Source organism: Cervus elaphus, chromosome 32 (genome assembly GCF_910594005.1).
Source record: "Cervus elaphus chromosome 32, mCerEla1.1, whole genome shotgun sequence".
In the NCBI taxonomy this organism is placed as follows: Eukaryota; Metazoa; Chordata; class Mammalia; order Artiodactyla; family Cervidae; genus Cervus; species Cervus elaphus.
This window is the reverse complement of record NC_057846.1, coordinates 27,717,518-27,742,468: the sequence shown is the minus strand read 5'-3', so window position 1 is coordinate 27,742,468 and position 24,951 is coordinate 27,717,518. Positions and strand designations below refer to the sequence as shown.

The 24,951-nt window shown below is 35.1% G+C and overlaps 1 protein-coding gene across 1 annotated transcript in view; it reads left to right on the top strand.

The window, feature by feature from the left end:
* The window catches only part of ZDHHC2 (zinc finger DHHC-type palmitoyltransferase 2), a 66,009-nt gene extending 44,667 nt beyond the window's left edge, over window positions 1-21,342 (top strand). The window contains exons 5-13 of the mRNA XM_043893747.1: window positions 130-199; window positions 930-962; window positions 5,272-5,392; window positions 7,561-7,693; window positions 9,815-9,941; window positions 10,216-10,308; window positions 13,512-13,624; window positions 15,586-15,660; window positions 18,886-21,342. Coding sequence (XP_043749682.1) covers window positions 130-199; window positions 930-962; window positions 5,272-5,392; window positions 7,561-7,693; window positions 9,815-9,941; window positions 10,216-10,308; window positions 13,512-13,624; window positions 15,586-15,626 — 731 coding nt within the window. The 3' untranslated portion in view covers window positions 15,627-15,660; window positions 18,886-21,342. The remainder of the gene's footprint in view (window positions 1-129; window positions 200-929; window positions 963-5,271; window positions 5,393-7,560; window positions 7,694-9,814; window positions 9,942-10,215; window positions 10,309-13,511; window positions 13,625-15,585; window positions 15,661-18,885) is intronic.
* Window positions 21,343-24,951: the final 3,609 nt, after the last annotated feature.

Genomic DNA, 24,951 nt, shown 5'->3' with positions numbered 1-24,951 from the left:
GTCATTTCTATCAAATTTAAATTAATTATGCTTTATGGAATTTAAATTTGGATAAATGATTAAAAGCTATTTAATTGTGTATTCAATTCACTGTTAAATCTAAGGCTAAGTGGAGCTTTTTGTTCCTAGCAATCCGCTATTGTGACAGATGCCAACTTATAAAACCAGATCGCTGCCACCACTGTTCCGTCTGTGATAAGTAAGAAAAACCCTTTACTTCTAAAATGTCTACACGCCTGTGGGTTTTTTTTAATGTGTTTCTTTTCTCGTTGCTTTCCAGATTATTTCCTTTTCTCCTTATTCATGCTTATCAGACCTTTATTTAGGAGATATGCCCAGCACTTGCATAGATACGAGTGTGGCTAAGGGCCATGATCAGTTGTCTCTGTTCCCCCAGATTCTTTGTGACTTGAATGAAGTGCATGATTTTAGCAGCTCATTCTTGGCTAGTTCTAGTTAAGAAAAATTTCTATGACTCATTTCCTTTTTATAAAGATAATTCAGTTGGCTTCATGACAGTCAGATGTTACATACTTAATATACCACAAGAACAGTACCATATACTTGTCTTACAGTTGGACATTAATGGAGTTTTATCCAGACTGTCTGTAAATCTGTTGACATTTTGTACTTTCTTCAGCATAAAATAGTTGTATATTAACATACTGTGTTTTTAAAAAATGAGTTATTTTATTTACATCTTAAAGCATGTATATTTTGAATTTAAAGTTCTGTTTTTGTATCATCTAGAATTGGCTATAATGTTTATTTTAGATGAGGCATTTTGCTATTATTCAGCTTTTAGATAAGTAAATAATTTTGCAATATTTTACCTGCCACAACTCTTTTGAAATAGTATTTAATTTTATAACATATTGGGATTAAACTTTTGTGGGATGCTGAATTTTGTGTGTGTGGTTTCTTTTTAGATGTATTTTGAAGATGGATCATCATTGCCCATGGTGAGTATGGCTCTATACTTAAAGAAGTTTCTGTCCTTTATGACATAATAAGTTGAATCATTGATCTATTTAAGTCTTTTTATAAATGAAATCTTGCCTTAGCTAACCTAGGAAGTCCCTTCAGGTTTAGTTTGTAGTGTTTGTTTAGTTAGCTCAAAAGAGCCTTTATTCCATGAGTTTCCATGAAATAATTTTAACACCAATAGGTTAACAATGTAAAACTTATTTTCTTAATGTTTGCTCAAAACAAATGGTTTTCTTTGCATGCACATGCATAAACAGAGAGATTCTAGAATACTTCTGAAATACAGAAATTACACCAAAATGTGCACATAAATTATACATAACACTTCACTTGAAGTATCTGATAAGGAATGAATTCATCTAAAGATTTAACAATCTGTTTTAAATAGAACTTAATGCTAAGGAGTAGAATAGCAGATCTGTAAATACACACATGTGTTTCAACAAGGGTTTCCACTTAGAATTCATTAAAATTTTTTTAAAAATTTCTAAGTCATGAAATTAGGTAACTGACTAGAGGATTATTTGAAAGATCTAATTAACTAATGAAGGTTGGCTTTTCTACCTTATAACTTTTCATCTCAGTGTACACATCCCTGTGACACCACACCAAGGTTGCCAGTCAGGTTGGATTTGGACATTAAGCATGATCTTTCTCCAAGCCTTGTCTTCCTTCATGGTTGGCACTAGGCAAGGTAGGGCTTCCCTTATGGCTCAGCTGATAAAGAATCCACCTGCAATGCAGGAGACCTGGGTTCGATCCCTGGGTTGGGAAGATCCCCTGGAGAAGGGAAAGGCTACCCATTCCAGTATTCTGGCCTGGAGAATTCCATGGACTGTATAGCTCATGGGGTCCCAAAGAGTCGGACATGACTGAAAGACTTTGACTTTCAGGCAAGGTAGACCTACCCACAAACCTACGCCAGAAGTGGGGGAAGCATACACAGTGAACAGTTATCTTAGCTGCCAGAAACAGTAGCGGGATGTCAGGTTTGCGGTATTCTTTATACCTGTCCAGGGTACCTCTTACTTTTCTTCACCTAGATTTTCTGCTGTAACAAGTTAAGGCTGACTAACTCCTATAAAAATAACGCTCCTCTTAAGAGAAAGATGTTGGTAAATAACCTCTGTTTGAAGTAAAGATTTTCATTTGTGGTGACTTTTCTTTCCTCATTCTTTCCTTCATTTCATTCATTTTGTTCTCTTTCTTAGCAAGTTCTTTTTCCACTGATATTTCCAATTTTATGGCCAGAGTCTCTTTGCCTTCCCCCCACTTCACTTATGTCCTGGAAATGTTTTCATATCAACATGCAAGAGATCTTTTATACAGTCATTATGTAAATATAACAGTCACTTATTAAGACTTATAGTGAGGCAGGCTTTTTATACAGGTCTTGCATATGATTTTGAAGCTCAGGATCTGTCAACTTTTAGTGTTTGAAAAATCAGAGAACCGTGCCTCCGGTTCGCAATGACTTCAACGGATCTGCTGTGGCCAGAATACCCTCTGGGGTGCAGGGGACCAACTTCACACCTCTTTTTTACCTAAAATAGATATCCTGTAGTCTTTAACTTATTGGCTACCCTATCAAATAAGTGTTTTTTTCTTTTTAATATAATTTTTAAATTTATTAATTATACTAATAATATTCTTTGACAAGGCTGCAAATGGTTAGGTGGCACTAATTAAATAATTTCAGATTCAGTTTATTGAGTGCCTGTAATGTCTAGAGATGATATATCCATATATCTGTAAAATCTGTAATCCTTATAACCATGACAGATATTATTAAAAATTATTTGTCCCATTTGTAAACAAGAGGAAAGTGACGCTCAGAAAAGTTCCGGAGTGAACTTAAAGTCATATATCAAGTTGTTTGGACCTCAGCGGCCACTTTCTTTCCACCTTTTTTTATATTATGTTCTTTTTCCAATTAGACTCAGAAAGCAGTTTCCCTAAAACAGAACCAAGAGCTGTTTAACTGAGTTTAAATGAATGTGTAAGGGATGTTTACCTAGAATGTATTTATTTCTCCATATAAAGGCATTCAGATTCAAAGTACATGCACTTTTCAAATTGAGTCTTCAAAGTAGTAGGCAGTTAAAATGTCTAACCAAAAGCTGTCTGTCAGGAAGAGAGTAAGTTATTATTAAAAATAAATATTATCTCAAGTATAACATTCCTACCAAGCTCAGTCTTCATTGACTAACCTTCTCCTCTGTTTTCTGACTTTGACATGGCAAATCACACCATGCCCCTAAGTAGAAGTTAAAGCTAAATTAGATGTTGTAAAAATCTCCGTTCAAGATCATTTTCCTTTCTATAAAAACGCGATCTGTCATCCAGTACAAAAGCTGGTTCTTACATTCCTGCAGGAAGAGCAGCGGTCTTTCCTGTCACATCGCGTGTTCCCCTTGTCCACAGAAGCGTCATTGTCTGGACATCCACGTGGCCAGTCTTAACACCCCAGCCTCTGTCTCCCGTTCTCTCCTCTTGTAACCAACACAGAGAAGCACGGGGATATCCTCTCTCCTTTTGTGACAGAACACATTTAGACTCGGCCTGTATGGAACTGTTTGCGATATTACTTCTTACCATTATTTCATTCACATGTCGTAAGAGACAATCTCGGTGGCTGGTTTGCACTCACACTGGAATCCCTTGAGCTGCCAGAGCAACTCTTTCACACACTTTGCACCCGCAGTTTTGCTTCTTTATGAATCTGTCACACACAATACCCTTAAGTTCCAAAATTACTAAATCTAATGCTGTTCCCTTTACCTTATGTTTTTGGAGGTAGCAGATATAAACATTTTCCATTTTTGTTCCAAATTTTGGTTTATCCATAAGCCCAATGTTTAAGTTTTGAATTTTTTTAATTAAAAAAGTTTTAACTTTAAGAACTTACCATGAACTCTGTCCTCTTAACAAATTTTTAAGCATGTAGTAACAGTATTGCTAACTCTAGGCACATGGCACATAGCAGACTCATTCCGTATTCATCTTATGGAATTGAGTAAACATTTTTCATATGAATATTGTTTCTCCTCAACAATAGAGAAAGAGAAACAATTAGTTTATTGGCAGAGTCAGTAAAGAGGAAGATTATCTTATGCCAGTAGTGAGTAGGAACAAAGGTGTTTGCTGGAGAAGGAAACGGCAACCCACTCCAGTATTCTTGCCTGGAGAATCCCATGGACAGAGGAGACTGGTGGGCTACGGTCCGTGGGGTCGCAAAGATTCAGACATGACTGAGTCACACACACACACACACACAAAGGTGAAAGAAGAAACATCTGTGTGTTCTGTGCAGTGAGTTTATTATTTTTATTGTTAATTCATGGGTTCACTACCCGTGAAGATAGCAATCAGTTCCACTTAGGTGTTGTATCACATTTATACTGTATCATCCAGGAATTCCCTTGTCTTAATGAAGAGAGGGAAAATAAGCTTTGATAGAAGTGTGACCATAAAGTATGAGTTGTATTTGTATTTATGTTTATTGATACAGTAGTTTGAATTCTTAAACCACCCTCTCCAAATACAGTGATTTCAGAGTAAAAGCTGAGAATTCTGAATCTCCATTGCATAGAGACCTGGTTCTCAGAAAGGATCTCAGAGGGCTGATTTGACAGATGAGGAAAAGGAAACCTTTAGAAATTATGGCACTTTGTCAGGGACACATAGTTACTTAGCATCGAATGTACATGACGACCTGACTGTCTGGCTCCCAGTCCTGTTTCTTTCCTTAAACCCGCTGTTTAAGATGTTTTGATAATCTGGTTGCTTCAGTGCCGTACTGTCTGCATGTAAGTAGTTTGTAAAGACATCTCATCTAATTTTGGAAAACTTAAAAAGTTTTTAAATTACTTAATCATAGTTAGAAATCAAATCCAAAGGTAACACAGAAAAGAATTTAGAAAATTCCTCTTATCTGTTTGGTGTTAATGGATTTCTCACAAGATCTATACTTAAGGCATGTGCTTATTTGTATAATTGGACAGGAAATACAGGGGTCATGAGTAATTAAAGCAATATTACATATCAAATTTCTACAGTTTGAACATAGAAATTCCTTTTTAGTGAAATGGCTTTTTAAATGTTTGTATGTGTAAGAAAATCTTTAAAAAAGTAAATAATTTTTAAAAAGAAATCTTTTGAGTTATGCTTAAATGCCAATAAATTTTAATGTTAGGAAATCAAATACTTATGTTAAGGTTGAGCATATGTGTACCTAGGGTAACAGCATAAAACTCACCGAAAATGTTTTTGTTTCGTTAACAGGGTGAACAATTGTGTTGGATTTTCAAATTATAAATTTTTCCTCCTTTTCTTGGCTTATTCTCTGCTGTACTGCCTTTTTATTGCTGCTACAGATTTACAGTATTTTATCAAATTTTGGACCGTAAGTTATTACCTTGGTGACTTTTTTTGGTATACAAAAATACATATATAGACTTTCAGTAGTGACTTAATCTGGACACTAATTTTATAGAGTAGAGCTAACTTATATATAGTCATTCCTCATTACTCGCAGATGCTGTGTTTGTGAATTCACCTACTTGCCAACATTTATTTAAAACCTCAAAGTCAATACTCAGCGTAGCTTTTGTGGTCATTTGCAAGCATACACAGAGCAGGAAAAATCTGAGTCACCCATGTGCACATTTCCAGTTGAGATCAAACTGGAGGTCTCAGTGCCTTCCCGTTTGAACTCTCACACTGTAAATGAGTGTGCTTTTAAGTCTATTTAGTGCCATGTCTTTTGCATTTTTGTGCTTTTTTTGTTGGTGATTTCGTTGTTTAAAAGGTCTTTAAGCCTAGCGCTGAAGTGCTGTCTCATTTTCTGAGCAAAAGAAGAGACTGTGATGTGCCCCATGGAGGAAATGCGTGTATTTAGATAAGCTTCCTTCAGGCATGCCTTATGGTGCTGTTGGCTGTGAGTTCTCTTATTTAATGTATATTAAATAAGGTATCAATTAGGTTTTATAAGCAGAAACACACAGAACATGGTCATTGATCATTTGACAAAAATGTTGTGACCAGAAGCCTGTATCTTCCCAGGAGCAATAGTTTGGGAATCATAATTTCAGTGTTCACGGCAGCTTTAAAGAACATCACCACTGTGAATAACGAGAAGTGACTATATAAGATTTTTTTTTCTTAGTATTTAAAAATAGAAGTTCTTCTTTATGTGTAAGAAGATTATCAAGCTAGAATATCAATCAAGTCCTGAATTGATATTAGGTGTATCCTATAGGCAACTCATTTGTTTTCTGCATTGTATGTTTTAAATGTAAGCAAAACAGAGTTAGTACTATGTATTTTAAGTACCACAAGATGCTCTTCATGAATACCATACAATATAAAAAGCAGTTATCCCTGCCAGAGTTGCCTTATTACATTCATTAAATTATCCTTTATTATGGGAAGACTTTATGAATTATTAGATCACTGATGTGAGATTTGAGCCACATTCAATGCTAAAGATTTATTGATGCCTACTATGTGTCAGTTACATTGCTGAGTGCTAGAAATACACAGGTAAACGAGCATGTCCTAGCATTCGAGGGTACTTGGAGTGTCCACCTGGAAGAATGATCTCTCATGAATGTCTGAGAGCACACGGCCTTACAGGTCCTCATTCTTGTGGATGGTTTTATTTCCAAACCACAAACACATTTGCAGAGGAACGACTGGTTTTCAGTGTGAGAACACTACTGTCAAAAGGTACCAGTGAGGTCTTGTGACCTGGGTCAATCTGACGGATAACTGCAGGATACTGAAACGGAATATCAGAAGGAGACACATCCTAGCATCTCTGGTGCTTCACTGAGTGTACCTAAGCCCACATTCTAGAGGGATTCCTAGAATTCCACAATCTAGAGGGATTCCATTCTTAGACGCATAGACTAGAAGAGTCGGTCTGGTTGTGCTTTGATGGCCTTTTTCATCCCATGGGTATTGTAAGGTTTATTTTAGACAGGTGTTACGCACTGGTGTTGAACTTTTCTGTGCTGACATTATCTAAAGTAGCCTGAAGCATTATTGTGGGTGTGTTGTATGTGTTTGTAGTTGATGCTGTTGTTTGCAGTGATGTAAAACATCAATGAGAAGACTAGCTAAATCATGCCAATTATCCTTCATTTTCTGGCATTATAATAAAATAAAGCTGTTTAAACATTTGTAAATCTAGAGTATGTTAACAAAACACTTTCAGAAAGTAAATTAAAAACAAATTGTATAAATTATAAAAATTTTATAGCTCCTTTTATCTTGCTTCCTACTCATATAGTTTACACACATATTATTATAATTTTTCTATGAATTTGATTATACAAAATAAATATCCCAAATTTTAATATCTTTTCCATATATATATATTCAGGTTATAGTAAGCATTGATTTTAGTTTAAAGATGTATTTTTCCCTTGAAGTTTTAACATAAAGATGTATATCTTTCTCCATATCTAAATTTAAGAAAAATTTTAAACAAACAAAAAAAAAACTTATCAAATTAGGGGAATACTCATTCCTTTGACAAAACATTTTATTTTCTCCCTTTCTTTATAGAATGGCCTACCTGATACTCAAGCCAAGTTCCATATTATGTTTTTATTCTTTGCTGCAGCTATGTTCTCTGTCAGCTTGTCTTCTCTGTTTGGCTATCATTGTTGGCTAGTCAGCAAAAATAAATCTACATTAGGTGAGTATATAATTATTGTAGTTAACAGAACGTTCAATACAAAACTAAATATTCATCAGAGGTTGCCATATGATTAAATGCTAACCTGTCCTGAAGTTTGAAAAACCACTCTTCCCACATTGTCTGGTGGGACAAATACAGATTCACTCATTCCATGTATTTTTAAACTGTCCATTGTGTACAAAGCATTGTGTATATATACGGTGGTGAGCAACACAGAAAATCAATAACCAAACATAAACCTAATTACAAAGTGTTTTGAAAGAAACAAATAGGATGTTGAGTTATGAATCAAGGACTGGGGATGGTAGAAGGGAACCTATCTAGAAGGAGTGGTCAGGGAAGAGTTCATGAAAACAGAAAGTATTTAAGAAGTTGTGGAAAGAGCCAGAACATCTCAGGCAGAGAAAACAGTATGTTCAAAAGCCCTGCAGAGATGGGATACAGCAAAGCAGTGCTACAACGTGTATGAACGTCAGAAACGTACTAAATAAAAGAAGTCAAGTATAAAAGGTTATATGTCGTATAATTCCATTTATAGGAAATATCCATGGAGAAAGAAGCATTTTGATAATTTCCAAAGGGTGGGAAGAAGATGGAGTAAAGAAGGACTGCTTTAATTAGTGTAGGGTTTCTTTTGAGGTGATTAAAATATTTTGGAACTTGGTATAGGTATTGGTTGCAACAGAATATGAATTACTAAATGCCGCTGAAATGTTCACCTGAAAGTAACCAATTTTATGTTCTCTGTATTCATCTCATTTTTTTTTTAAAGAGCTGCATATGTTTAAGAAACTATTCATGTTGGAGAAAACTATTCATAGAAAGCTAAAGAACAAAAAAATATACTATGAAGTTTGAGAAGATAAGCAGGGACTAAGCTAAATGGAGTCTTCTAGACTAAGAATAGGAGTTTCAGAATGCAACCAGGACTTATAATTTCTTTTGGTTGCAAAGGACACCCAAGTTATGAGATTCTGTTATTAGAATAATGAAAATTAATTGTATATAATTGTGAATGTTTATTTTCAATATTCAGGTGAACTCTAATCACCTAAAGTACTAGCAGAGTGAAAATATTGGTATAATAAAGCAATTTCTAAATGAAGTATCATATTTCAAATTATAGAGCAATTCAAATTGTAGAGCAATTAAATTATTTTTCAAATGTAAGTGTTTCTACTAAGCTTTCAAGTTTAGAAACTTATAGATTTTACTTGTAACACTGAAAGGATTTCCTCTGGACAATACGGTCCTATAATTATTAAAATGTATTATAAAAAGCTATAAACTAGGGTAATAAATGTTAAGAATCTTTCAAATCACCACATTTTTCATAGTACCCTGATTCTGTTAGTTAGATTTTTCCTTTCTCAAATAATGGACAGAAAGCATTATACTAATATGTTTATTCACATAGAAAATCCCAAAACTAACATTTTAGGTTTTGCATCTCAGCATTATTTAAGACGAAAATGTAGCATAAAGGACAGAACTTTGATGACCTTGTTCAAATTCCACTCATGTCATTTACTTTTTGTTTGGTATTGAGCAAAGTCACGCAGCCTCTCTGAACCTAGTGGGCATAACCAGCCACGATGTGTGACCCTGCATTGGATCCTGATCTAGATAGAGAGTTTTAAAGTACCTTTTTGATTAGCTAGAAGAAAATTTATGATTGGATGACATAAAATTCTAATGAAATTGGAAAATGGAATTTATTAGTTGAAAAAAAGTTATAGAATGTATCTTTAGTCTCATTTTGATTTAAAAAATGTATACTTACATCTATCTTATCTCTCCGTCCATTCAGCCATCTAGAAGCTGTAGTGTTTTAAATTATTTGCTTGTTTGCATTTTCTCATTTTTTACAATGCACATGTGCTGCTGCAGAAATAAAAGGGTTACTTAAAAACCAAAATAGATCTAATCATATTTTACGTTTGCTTTAAAAGAATAGACAGTCTTCGTCTGTGGGGCTGACAGACAGACATATAAAGAGTCGCAGGAGGCTAGCCATTGGTTTTCAGAGTTTCTTCATCTAATCCACTCCTGTCTAACTGTAGCGCTTGCTGATTGATGTGCTCTTTCCTTATGTGGTTGCTCTGCCATCTTTTCTAGAGGCATTTAGAAGCCCAGTATTTCGACACGGAACAGATAAGAATGGATTCAGCTTGGGTTTCGGTAAAAATATGCGCCAGGTTTTTGGTGATGAGAAGAGGTACTGGTTGCTACCCATTTTTTCAAGGTATTTTGTTGTGAAAATTTTCAGGGTTTAGACTACTGAAAGTAATCCAACAGAAGAACTCTGTCCTTCTGCATAAGAACTCTTATTTTTTAAGGTATTACTTTATGATCCACTATTATATCAAAGTGGAAATCAGTTGACTCACATCTCCATAAACATACTGTCCTGAAGCCAGTGTCTGAGATACTTGTTTTGTCCATAATGTAACTGCGTTCTGCTCATAGAGATCATTTTTCTTTTACTGCACAATTGTGACTTTTTATTTTACTTATAGTCTAGGTGATGGCTGCTCCTTTCCAACTTGCCTTGTTAACCAGGATCCTGAACAACTATCTACTCCTGCAGGATTGAATTCATCATCTAAAAAGTAAGCCCATATTTTTTTTTTCTATTTTACTTTCAAATAATATAGTTTATCCTATGGTGTCCTTTGCTTATTTGTTCCTTTGGAAAAAAATTTTAAGAATTTAGGATCAGTTACTACACTGGTTTCCAGGTTAGAATGAGGGCAGGGGGAAAGTGTGACTGAGCTTGGAGTACGTGGGGAGCTTCAGTCATAATTATAAAATTCTGTGATTAATCTGGGTAGTCAGTAAATAGGTGTTAATTCTCTGTAAGTTGACTGAAATATATTATGATTTTTTAAAAGGTGGTGCTTAAAAAAAAAAAGCACAGTATAAGTCCAAATTAGTCCCACTTGTGATCAGGTGAGCTGACAGGGTTGCTTTGCTTCTGACCCACTGGGCCTTGCCTCTTGGTAATCAAAAGACCTTCCCTGCCTGGACCAGGCCCTTAGAGATGAATGGCATCCCAGACATTGGATTGACAGCCCCATTAGCAGTGGGCGCCATATTCTTGGTCCTCTTTAAAGACCTCTAAGCTTGATCTGAGCCATTTCTGTGGCAAGAGAAAGAAAAGAATCTAGGAAATTTATTTTCTAGACTTTTGACCACTGTTTTAAGTCTCTTTTGGTTCCAATCTATCAAGCATTTGAGGAAGGCCTGAAATTGGATTCTGACTGGCAAAAGGCGAAACGATCTAAACATTTCAAAATGCGCTTTAAAAAAATGTTCTCTGTGAAGTTTTAAGCAGAACCACTTACTTTTTTAAATGTTTAAGACATATTTTTTTAATATGACAGTATCTCTAATTTTTAAATGAAAGCCAATAGCAAAAACATAAACTACCATGTCATAAGGTCTTCCTCATTACTGGAATGCCGTGTTCATAGCACACTCCTCCCAAGCAGTTTCTTACTGCTTACAACACTTTCTCCCGTGGAACCTGATGTGACCCCAGAATCCTTTCTAAGGCAGTGATCCTGGTGGATTACAGAACCACCTGAAATTGTCACGAGATGAAACCTATTTACCAGCCCCATGCCTAGAATGAGTTATGTGCCTACCAGTGAACGTGTGTGTCACATGGGACTTTGCTTGGCCCTGCCCTGTGAGTTTTGGCTTGAAAATTCCACAGAGCTGAAGGCTATTTTTTTTTGTACTACGTTAAGTGGTTTTGGTAGTGAAGACTAGTTGGGGTTTAGATACAGTCCGCCTCCTACTAAGTGGGCAGGGGGAAAAATCCTAGTTCTGGCACTGTTACCCATTGAGGTGGTCTTGACAAGGTCAGGTAACCTCTCTGGACTTCTCTTTCCTTTCCTTTAAATGTTGAGATGGGGTTTTGACAGCTGAAGTCTCTTCTACAGAATTCTGTGATTTCCCCTGATTGGCCCACATACATTTTCTATGCCTAGTTATGTCTCCCCTCTGTACTCCGGAGTTGTATATGTCATTGTCTACATAATGTGCCCACATAAAAGTCATTGCCAGCTGAACAGGTGGAAACCAGAACTCTTGATTCCAATCTATGTATCCCCTCACCCCACCCTAAACCTGATTCTCCTTCATTCTCTCATATTCATGAGTAGTGACTTCCGTTCTCCCAGATGCTCAGGCCAGAAACTTGGGAGTCACCTAGATTCCTTTCTTTGGGGACCCTGTATATACTGTGTTTGCAGATCCTGTCAGACGTCCCCTCCAAATATACCCATAACCTGGATACTTTCTTACCACCTCCAGGCCTGCTTTCCTGGTCCAAGCCATCACTTCTTACACGGATTCTGGTTCCATGTTTGCCCTCCTCCAGTCCATTCTCCATTAAAAAGAGAGAGTGAGCCTTCTAAAATGTAAATCAGATTGTGTCACTCTTCTGCTCAGAAGCCTCCACGGATATTCCGTCTTGCTCAGAACAGAAGCTAATGAATGTCCTTCCCTCGTCCTGACTAACCTGGCCCTTGATACCTCTGAGTATAATGCCTTACCTCTTCCCCCTAGCTCACAGTCCTCAGACACACAGATCTTGCTGTTCCTCAGATATACCAAGCATGTTGCTTATTTAGTGGCTTTGCACTTGTCAGTTCATCTTCCGGAAAGTTCCTCCTCCAGATATCTGAATGGTCTGTGCCTCAGTTCACTTGCTGCTCAGGTGTAACTTTACAGGAGAGGTCGTCTTTGAAAACCCTTTGTTTTCAGAGCAGCCTGCCCCTCTGTTCTCTTTATACTGCCTTGTACCGTTGTCAGAGCTCTTAATCTCACCTGATTTATTCTATATTTATTCTTCTCCTTCCTCAGTTAGATCAAAGACTTTACTCGTTGATATAATAGGTACTTCAGTGAGTACTGTTGGATGACTGCATCCTTGCTGTTTGTTAGAGTCCTGCTGCAGTAATGATTCTCCACGGAGCCCCTCAACCAGGACCTAGCTACTTTGCTGTACCTGGTCTATGGTCCCTGTCCTGAGGATGAATGAGAATTAGTGTAAAAGAAATTTTTCATATGAATAAGAGACACAATTTTCTTTTTTAAAGTTTTCCTCCAGAATAAGGGATTATTAGAGTAGCACAAAATTGAAATGATCTCAAATTTTAGATATTGAAATGATCTCAAATTTTAGATATGAGGTAATTATTAAGGAGAAAAGGCATATCCTTTAAAAAATAAAATAGTTATAGTCAACTAAAATATGTGAAATTACACTTGGAAAAAATTTAAGTAGTTTTTTTTCTTTTTAATATTATTATTATTACTATTTTGGTGTGTTGTAAAAAATATACTAATAGTTTCTGTGCCAATAATGTTTTAAAATCTAAATGAAATGTTATTTTAAACCAAACTTTGTATCACTGTCATCAGTGAGAAACTAGATAATTTGGCATCGAATATAACTTAAAATCAATAATAAAATACTGCTAAGTTCTAATTACATTCCTTTACCTGCTAAAATTGGAGCCCAAGGCTTATTCTGTGTATTAATATGGAGATTTGCCAAAGTCAAGAATTGTCATCATATTGTAATTAGAGGAAAGAAGAGAGCTGAGGCAAGAACACTTTTTTCATTGCGAGTCAGTATGACTTAACGCCTTGTTCCTGCTTTCCAGAAGTTCTCTTGGTAGCTCCTACAATTATCTTGCACCATGAGTGGTTTGAGTTCCTTCCTTTAAGAAGTACTCACTTCCTTTAAGAAATACAATCAAGAGTTAACCTGATGATCATAATGATAATTATTTTTCAGTTCTGAAAACCATCAGTTTCCTGCAAAGCCATTGAGAGAGTCCCAGAGCCACCTTCTTACTGATTCTCAATCTTGGACGGAGAACAGCACAAGCCTAGGGAAAGGCAAAGCTGGTAAGGATGTGCTTGTGTGGCTGTTTTGAAATATGTTATTTTTAAAGGCGAAAGTGTTGAACATTTTCATTCTTATTACCTGTAGAATATGTCTTGTTTTGGAGTCAGACGGCCAATGTAAATATAGAACTATTTTCAAAGAACCGTTTGTGAAATGCTTTGGTTAATGTCTGGAAGCTGTAGAAAACCACTTTGTGATAGATTTTCCTTACTTTTTTTCAAGTTTAGAGAACCAAATCTTTATTACCATGTGTTAAACAAAATGATAAACTCAAAATATAATTTATTTTAAAATGGGGAAGTGTACAGTAAGTGCAGGCAGAAGGTTAAAAAGTATCTGTTAAAAGGGGTCTCAAATTAATGTGGTTTTTACTTGAAAGTTTCTATCCAGTTTCAAAATATTGGATATATTGAATATATATTGGATATATGTATATATGTATCAGATGTATATTGAAGTAAAGCCATTGCAGAATTGCCATAACTTTTAGCTACCTGTTATTTCTTCATATCCCACTCACAGTTTGCTGATTATTGTTGATCTTAATATTTTGATTACTTGGGCCAATATGGTTTATTGGCAAAGAACAGGCAAGTCTTTGAAGGCAGACAGAGCTGATAGCAAATCCCAATTTGGGCACCTAATCAAGGTGGGGCATTGGTTAAGTTACTTAACCTTTAGAGTCAGTGTCTTCATCTTTAAAATACTTTAATTCTCAGGATTGTTAAGTATCAAACAAGACATGTGATGATACATGCAGGAGTGTGTATGTATTTCTGGTTTTCCACGTGTAAAACCACGCATCCACAATTAAGGCACTAAGATCTATTTTTTTTAATTATCAAAGATTATAATTGTACAATATTGAGATGTATAGAACAAAATACAATTTTTGGAGGACAAGTGCTCTACAATATTGTGTTGGTCTTGAGCAAAGAATTCTCTATCTTTCTCTATAAAACTGGAACAACAAATTTAAACATTATCCTGTAGGAATGTTGAAAATAGCTGTTATCATCAGGCCTTAAAAATATGATGTTTAATCAAATACAAATAAAAAAAGAAAAAAACTATGATGTTTAATTTGGAAACTAAAGAGTTTAAAAGAAAGAATTGAAGTTTCAAAATTTGAGTAGACATGCCACATACTGACATATTGAATGGTATGAAAAAATACACATAAATTAAAATTAGTCTTGTTCTTAAGGAATGTACATTCCCTCTGAAGAGCCCCATCATTTGAATATTCATAATTTGGTCTATCTTTCCATCTTCAAACACATCATTCCATTTTTCAGCATATGGGAGAGATTAGGTATTTATCTAAACAAAATTGATGTCTCCTACTTGCCCTTTGAATCCCTCAGTTTCCTTAGAGGCAAAGAAGTGATGTATACTTGTAGAAGGACAGAGAACTCTCTTTCAGAACAGATTCCTATTTCACCTTATAGTTCTACATTAGTGTAGAGGTGATTTTCTGGTTTCTATGTGCTGTTAATTTGGGGACATGGTAGATTAATTTTCTGTTACTTTGATAGATGAATTTAGAAATTGTTTAAAGGATGGTGTAAAAGAAAGAAGAGAAATATGAGAATGGTGAGATGAGAAAGGGCTCAGAGATTAGTTTGACACGAATGAAGAATTAGAAAACAGTGATTCAAGGTAATGTGAGAAGTGTGCAGTTCAGCATATTTTACATCATTTTATTCACACCTCCTCTTCTCAGGTGTATATGTGTAACTATACAAACACTTTTTAAAAAGTGCTATTTTGGGAGTGCTGGCTGTATTGTGTATATGTGTGTGTTTGTTTCTACATAACCATCTTGTAAACACTCATAATATGTACAGGACAACTTTGGCAATATACTGGTGGGATTCATGAATGAATAAACAAGTCTCTGCCTTTTTACTCAAAAGCAGAACCCACAAAGATTGCTAACTTACGTTTTCTCTTAAAGGTATGAGCAATCCTGCACTGACCATGGAGAATGAGACTTAACTCTTCTAACAAAATGTACTCATACTTCATGAAAGTAAGGGAAGTTTTTCCTTTATTGTTATGTTTTATATTTTTAATCGCTTACTAGCTCTCTTTGGGCAAATAGTTTCCATAAACATTTATTTTTGAGTAACTCAAATAGAAGATGTCTTAGCAGACCCTTGGGATTGTATCAGTCATGCAAGAGACCTTTGAATATAGATCTAGCTTCAATATTAGCTAGTTATTTGGTTAACTTAATAAAATTTAAGTTGATGAACAGAATTCATTTTTATAGCAAGAATCGATCCTAAAATGTTGAACTTTAAAATGACAATTTTTATTGACAAATTTTATATTGACAAATTTTATATTTGTCTCAATTGACAATTGTCATTTTACAGGATCTTGAAGTTTTTTATTTCTGTTTTTTCCTTTCCTTCAGGACATCCAGTGGTCTTATCCATGACCACCCATTAGCTGGATCTCACTGGGTCTAAAAATATAAGACATTTATAGCTTGTTAGTGCAGATCTCTCCCATCCTTATTTTTAGTCATAGTAGGACCCCAGCATGTGTCACCCTTAAAACAATTGGTGTTCCATTTTCTTTAACCTATAATTTTTTTTAAACCTGTGATTCCAAATCAGTTTCCTTAAAGCAAAATCTATTTATGAGCCTGCAGTTAATAAAAAGCTCCAAAAATGTCCTCTCTCAAACCAAGCCATAAATATCTTAACAAAATAAACAACTATATGTACTGCTACAATAAAAAATGGGATTTCCCAGTGGCTCGGTGGGTAAAGAATCTGTCTGCAATGCAGGAGACATAGGAGATGTGAGTTCAATCCCTGGGTCAGGGAGATCTCCTAGAGAAGGAAATGGCAACCCACTCCAGTATTCTTGTCTGGAGAATCCCATGAACAGAGGATCCTGGCAGGCTACAGTCCAAAGGGTTGCAAAGAGTCAGACATGACTGAGTGACTAAGCAAGCAAGCAATAAACAGTATGAAGAACTGAACTTGTGGTTGCCAAGATGGGGTAGGGAAGGACTGGGAGTTTGGGATTAACAGATGCAAACTATTATATATAGGATGGATAAACAACAACATCCTACTATATAGAACAGAGAACTATATTCAATATCCTTGATAAACCATAGTTGAAAATATGAAAAAGAATATATATATACACATATAACTGAATCACTTTGCTGTGATTAATACATTATAAATATTAATTATATTTATATAATACATTGTATTATATGTATATACAAATATATTTGTATTATATAATTAATACATTTATAAATACATTTATAAAAATACATTTATATTAATCAATACATTTATAAATTAATTTTATAATTTATAAAACTAATTATACAAAAATTAATACATTTACAAATCAAATTTTAAAAAATATGAAGAATTGAACATTGAAATTATCAAGATAACTCTCTACTTACAGAATTGTGACCTAGCAAGAGAGTAGCACCTTAAACAAAGTCATTTGTGTCAAAGAACTTCATAGGTGTCTGGTTTTTACTTTGTTTGGTTTTGGTTTGATGAACAGCCATGCAGTTCTGTGTGCCAGCTGGCCAGCGTTTTTGGTTTTGGATGATTCTGCATGATGGTATTGTAGATCTGATTGATTGTGACTGTGGTTAGTGTCATGGGCTCAGTTATGTCTGACTGCTTGCAATCCCATGGACTGTAGCCCACCAGGCTCCTCTGTCCATGAAATTTTCCAGGCAAGGATACTGGAGTGGGTTGCCATTTCCTTCTCCAGGGGATCTTCCCAAACCAGGGATCAAACCCTTGTCTCCTGTGTCTGCTGCATTGCAGGTGGATTCTTTATCCACTGACCAATGGGGAAGCCTGTAACTATGTAGGATAGTGAAATTTTAACATTCTTAGTTGGGTTAATTAGCAAAGGGACAGTGAAATTTCTGGAAATAATTCTTAAAATGTAACTATGATTATACAATGAATCATTAACCAATACCACAAACAAAGTATTTTACAGAACATAGTTCTGTAAAGCAGACAAAGTTTCATGGGATTCTTTTATTCAGTATGTTGAAGTAGCTATAATTACCATTGATTGTGAGGTCATCTGGTTAAATATTTTATGAGCTTTAACATAGTAATGTTAAATGTCACTATGTTAAATGTTTGATGTCACTGTGTGTAAATCAGGTAGATTTCCAAGTATTTTGACAAGATCAGTGTTGGGTTTGTTCATCATTATTCTGAACTCTTTGCAGAACCAGAGACATAGTGGTTTCTAAATAATTGGTAACTGGGTGATAAAATAGCATCATTAAAATTTAAAATCTCACAGATACTTGATTTTATTACATTTGGATATATAACAGTAATGGCCACAAAACCCAACTGCAATATCAATCAGCCATATTGATGTAAAAGAAAACAAATGATTTTTTGATGTAATGTTTTTCATTCTCTTGGCATAACCAGTGCCAGTAAAATGTGTCTTTAAAAAAAAAAAAGAACTTTCCTAAGGTAGCTGATTATCCAAATAGTTTTTTAAAGTTTTTCCTGCTTTACACCTCAGACTTGCAATTCTTTTAATACACATTTATACTGAATGATAATCTGCTATTTGACTTTATTACTAAATGTTATCTTTGTAGTCTCTTCTCCTTTTTGAACTATATTATTAAATAACCTGTGGACTTTTTGTAAAATGTTTCTTTCTTTCAGCATAGTTTCCAAATAGTCAAAATGTGCCTAAATCCCTAATAGTGCTACAATATAGATTAAACAGCCTGTCCAAGTTTCTTCCCTCTTATACAATAGGAAGTTTAAAATGCTTTGCTCCTATGCACATAAAATTTCAAAATTATTTTCCTAAATCCTCTAACAACTCACTTGAACTCCTATTGGCCTCAAAACTAAGAACATAGAGCCCTGTAGCTCAGACTGGGGCCCCAAGCCAGAAGTATTGACAGCACCTGGAGCTTAACAGAAATGCAGAGTTGTGGATCTTACCCTAGACTTACTGAGTCAGCATCTGCATTCCCTGCATTATAACAGGGTCCTCTGGTCTTGTGTATATATCATAGGTTAAGGAGAATTCATGTAAAGGTCTATCTATATTCAAGAACACATCTAATGAGCCTTCTAGTATAGAAAACATTTAGTTTTGAATGAGATATGTTATTGCAACAAACAGTGAATGAGTTGGTTAATTTTTTGTTTGTGTTTTTAGAGCTAACACAAGAGTTTGATGTTTTCTGTTTCCTCCTAAGGTAATGAATGCTGCTGATGGATAGAAGAGGCTTCGCCCAGGAAGGCATCTCTAGCGAGCTGTTCCCATCCCCTTTGGCTGGGTGTGCAGAACGTGAATTGACTAGTTCTCTCAGCATTTGCTTAAAACATAACACATTTTTACTCCAGTATGCAGATTATTTCAACTAACACAAATTCTTCTTAAATATTAAAAGTAGTTATGGTTTATGAATCAAGGACAAAGATACCTATCATAAAAACCTGGAATAAATTCATGGGCCAGTTTTCACCCAGATATTTGGGTAGCACAATGTATCACATAAGAAGCCCATTGATCCTTTGGTTTTCTGATTCAGAAAATTGAGACTATTAAGATACTGAGATTTAAAAGATGTCACATCGCATTATAATGATAAGCTTTATTCATAAGACCTATTAGTTACCTACGAGAGTGTGGAGGGAGCAGATGAGACTTGTTTACTCCCTCCGATAAGAATCCAGCCTCAGACTGCGTGAACTATAAAAACTATGAATTCATTACAAATTTCAAGTGGCCTGAAGTTGAAGATGACCATCCTTTTTGTTTTTTTCTTGCCAGACTTTAATTCTAGCCTTTTTTGCCTGCTGGAAAAGAAGTATGATCATTGAAGCTTGAACTCAACTGGCTAGAAAATCTGTCAGATTTAATACATTTCTATTACATCAGCAATATATTTTTCATCTCTTTTAATTATCTGAAAACGGGTGACACTCTGTAATAACAATTATGAAGATTGGTTTATGATACTCTTTTTGGGGTTTGGATTTTAAGTCTCTTTTTAGTTATTTCTTTTATTGAACATAGCAAACATAATGATTTTTTGTTAAGAATTCTTTTGTTAAGAATTCCTGATGGGCCAATAGATTAATCCTCCATTGATATCTTTATTATTTCTTTGTCCTCTCATCAGAAGTATGACAGTTAAACTACGTAAATACCTATTAAGATTAAATTATGCAAATCATCAAGCAAAAATCATATACTTTTGGTAATTTAGTTCAATATGAACTAAATGGTATGCTGTTTGGAAACTGAATTTAAGAGAAACTAAAGTGGTGTGTTTGTTGATGCCAAAATGTTCGGCTTCAGTAAATATACTAAGAAGCTCTTGTGCCTTGTATGCACTATTTAAAAGTCTTATTTTATTCTTTTTTAATTTGGTGAAGTGCAAGTTTTGTAAATGCTAGCAATTAGATTACGCTGTATACATTTTTTGGTACTGATTTTGAGGATTTAAAGCAGATTACCTTTTAAGATTACACAGCTAAGGAACTGGTATTTAATCAAAGAGGCAGTAGTATTAACTTTTCAAAATCTGATTTAGACAAATTCAACACAAAGTAGACTGGAAGATAAGAAGATAATGGAGTAACATATCCTTGTAATTCACTCATCCTTGCTAGAAGTATGAAGTTTTATATTCAGTGACTTTATGAAAGAACCAATGTCAGCTCAGTCCATTTTATAAATCATTTGAGTGCAGCTCTTTGAACAATAGGATGGTGGTCTTTTTCAGATTTTTCTTTAAAGTGAAAGATTTTGATGACAATCTACTTAAAACTCAGAAGATATGATGCATTCTTACTTTTATCTTAAAGCATTTGGTCATCATTTTCCATTACCTGAAGTGCCAGAAGTCTTAAGGGCAAGAGCATCATATAATGTATTAAGAATTATATGCAGCCAGATTTTTTTCAAAGCACAGTACTAGGGCTGTTTTTACAGACAGGATTCTGTTAGGTATCCCCTCCTGTCAAAGTGGTATTTTTATTCTTTACCTTGCTAGAGTACTTTTAATCCCTGCTTTAGCTTTTTCATGTTAATTATTGAAATACATAAGTCAATACACATTAGAATCAGATATGAAAACATTTTTTAAAATAAAGCTTTTCTCATTAAGTTGTAAAGTTTCCCTTTTTGGTTTCATACAATGACCAATTTTTAAAGGGTTTTTTGTTTAGTTTTGTTTTTAATTCTATGGGGTTATAATTTTTGGAGATGATGACATATCTCATTAGATATGTAGTATAAATCTTAGAGTGAACAGAGCATCAAATAAACCCACGTTTTGTATATATTTATAAAATGTACCTTAAAAACACTTTCAACACTTTACTTTAAAAAATTTAATTGCTTAGCTCAAATTTGAAGACACTTGAAATGTAAGTCTTGAGAGTCCATTAAATGATAATTTTGATTTTTCCTGTTTTTAGAGATTATATCATATAGGCATCAACATTTAAGAATTTTTTTCATTTAAAAATATTGTACAAATGCTTCATAGACATTAACTACTTGCCATTGTGCGGTGAAAGGTTTGTTCTTTCAAAGGTAAAGAAAAACTGCATCTAAATACAATGATGGGACATTCAAGTAAGTGCTTATCTATGAATTCCCTCTTGTTATATCATAATAAAGTCTGGTTGATCACCTTTGATAGCTGTCTATATGAAATTGCCTTTGCACTGACAATCTAAATTGTTTTAAAGATACACTTTTCCTAATTGTCTACCAGAGATACTTGCAGGCAAAATGCATGTCAACAGCCTGGTTATAACATAGGTCTTTTGAGAAGAGGTGGATAACAAGATGAGGTGATTACTCATTAGTTGTTACAGGAGTCTGAGGACAATTAGAAAGAGACTATGATATTCGAGTACACTGTACTCAAGAGATAGCTGTTGGAAATACGGCATGTTTGACAAAAGTTGTCTTCACTAGGAAAATCATACACAAAGGTCTCATAACCCATGTTCATAAAAAATTAAGCTAGAAATCATGTGATGCATGCTTCAAGAAACTCTGTGAAAAAGCTGTTACTCCATTTCTGTTATCACCTAGCAAATTTTCCCTATTTTGAAATAGTACACATAATCATGCTGGGCCAACTCTGAAGTTACACTGTATATATTATGGTACACAATTACTGTGACATATTTACTTGTAAAATTCTGAATTTAAGAAAAAAAAAAAAAACCCACATATAACAAACTTGTAAGAGTTAAACACAAATCCACTTACACAGTAAACCAAAATGAAGGCATCCCACCCGTCTCCACAGACCACAAATTCTGATCTGCTTACATTTTAGTTGAAGTGGTAACATTTCAACAATGGATTTTCACTAGTAACATATATCTCTAGTGGAGATAAGAGATATTCCACATCTATCCGTCTGTGGAAAACTGCTCTAAGTAACCCCAAATGTTTTAACAGCCTGCACTCCTTTTCCACCTACTTAACCCAGGTGGCGCCAGTGGTAAAGAACCCACCTGCCAATGCAGGAGACAGATCGCTGGGTGGGGAAGATCCCCTGGAGAAGGAAAAGGCAACCCACTCCAGTATTCTTGCCTGGAGAGTCCCGTGGACAGAGGAGCCCGGTGGGCTACAGTCCGTGGGGTTTGCAGTCAGACATAACTGAAGCACCTGAGCGTAGCACGGCCAGTTCAGAAGCACTTTCTCTTACTTGTGGAAGCAGATTGCGTTATATAGCTTAAGTGTTGCTCTTTTACACAGATGCCACCGGAATTTTTTTACTTTGTCTTGGTAACAATTCACAGATTCTAATTTTTATGAAAACTTCAGCAATTTGATCATGTCACTTATTAAAAGCATTACACTCCAACATTAGAGAAAGTCTTGATCTTAAAATCCAGCAGTCTTTTCCTCCATTCGATTTAGAACTTACTACCAAAAAAATCTTACTTTGCTACAGAACACAGGCAACTGTGTTACACTTTGTTAATGGTCCAAACCCTGCACTTTCCTCTTGTCTTTGCCATAGAGGATGTTATTCTTTTACACTAGTGTCCTGATTGGTATCAAGTGGGCAGCACTGAAGGGATGAGTTCAAGTATTGTGAACTCAAGTTTGAAAGGAACTCCTGTGGATCATACACAGGTATCTCCCAGCCTGATCTTCAGTGTAGCAGGAGGCTCTGAAATAGGATCTTCACAAAAAAAAAAAAAAAGAAAGAAAGAAAAAGGGATGTAAGTAAAGAGGATTCTTGTCCATAATGCAGTCTAGGTTACTAAGAGCTCATTCTGTGACACCCTTTGATTGTTCTTTACCAACAAAAAGTTCAAATGGAAGTCTGGCCAATGCCAACAGAAACAATTTAAATCACTTGTAACCCTCTCACCACAGGAGAGTTGACAGCAAAAACAAAACTGGGGACAATGTCAAAACATAGATCTTTGATATTCTTGTCATAGCCAATATTCAGTATTTCTGTAGTTTACAGCTGGGGGGAGAAGAGGAATGTGTTAATTTTTTTCTTATTTCTGAGTACCAGTTAAACCAAAGGGGGCCTTTTGATAAGTGACTTTAAGCTCTGGTTTATGCTAAAACAGTTCCTCATTGCTCACAAAAGGACAGTATTATTTTATGGTTCATGAAAACTGATTTGTGTTTTATCTTCCAGGGAAGGTTTAACAGTGTAAGGAGTTCAAGCCTGACCTGAACTTAATAGTTCTTGTTTGGCAGGTAAAGGTGCTTAATCAATTTAAGAAGAAAGAAAACATGCCATAGAGTTCTGCTGAGGTTGAATTAAAAGAACTGATATACCATGGAAAGCTTCAGTTCTGTTTATTCAGCTGAAACTAAGATTATTTTCAGAATTTAGATTTCATGTCTTTTTCTGTCAGTATGTATAACCCCTGAAGCCTAGTATTAAAAGTATCTTAAATGACCTAACCAAACATTTGTGTGAAAGCTGAGTATTTTTAAAATGCAACCTTGGTTACACACTAATCTTAGTGTAATATGCAAACATGTTTTAAAGTTCTTTAAAAAATATTACTTAGGCAAGTAGAGGAACAGCCTCTACTTGGCTCTACAGCAAGTAGAGGCAAGCCTTGGAACAGCCAGAATCAACAGGACAGTCTGTATACATATGTACACTTCGGGTATGGTCTTTTGGTTTGTTTATGCTTTTGCTACATGGTCTTTGCAGTGGTTTAAGACACCAGCTATTAATAAACACTGCTCTTGTTAGAAGAAAAAAGAGGTGTATGACACAAGTGAAATGGGTCCCCACCAAACACCTTCCATTGTCACAAGTTTTTCGATTTGATCAACTAAACTTTTTCTTGCTCCATGCATACTTTTACCACCATCAGTTATACCATTCCACTTCAGGTTATACTGACTTAGTGGTCCCTCTACTTGTGTGAAATATTCTTACCTGTAGTTATTCCAGACTCTTAATAGAAACCAATTCTTTGGTTACTTAAACTCAGCACAGACTTCTCAAAAGTGAAGAACAGCTGGGCAGTACTGATAACATCTGACTCATTAAGAAAAACACTCAGAATCATGTCTTGTTTGCCACAGTTAACTGCTGCCAGTGTCTCCCACTCTTCAAGTAACTTCTCATCAGAAAGCTGTTGGTCTTTTCTCTGGATGTATTTCTTTGGGCTACTGCATTCAGACATGATCTGTAACTCACCATCAGTAAGCGGCTTTGCTTAGCTAACAAGTGGGTCACTTGTCAACAGACTTTGGTTACAGCTTTATTTTTGTGAAGAAAAGTGCTGTTATAAGATACGCCATTTTAAAAGTTTCAGTTCTACTTCTGTTGCTTTCCCATGAGTTTGGAATATCGTGATGAATGTGTAGTCTGGTTATGTCAACATATGCTGTATTTTTTTTTTTAAAGCAGTTACAGTGTCACAGTTGACTGTAATCTGATAATATAACCACACTCCAATGTGCCTTAAAAGCACACCATTCAAAGTGCACTTTTCTTGTTTTGACACAGTGGGTATGAATTGGTAACCTAAAAAAAAAAATAAAATGTGTGGTACAGAGATTCACGTGGCGTAACAATTGCCGTCGGGTCATCATCTCTATCACGGATTTGTAGCACACCAGGCGAAGATGTGAAATGTTAAGAATGCCCTAGGCAGTTTCTGTAGCAGCCACTCAACGTTCCCTCTGGAGTGGAAAGATGGCCATAGACAGTGCATAAATGATGAATGTGGATATAATCCAATAATCTTTATTTATGGACACTAAACGTTGAATTTCATATAATTTTCACACA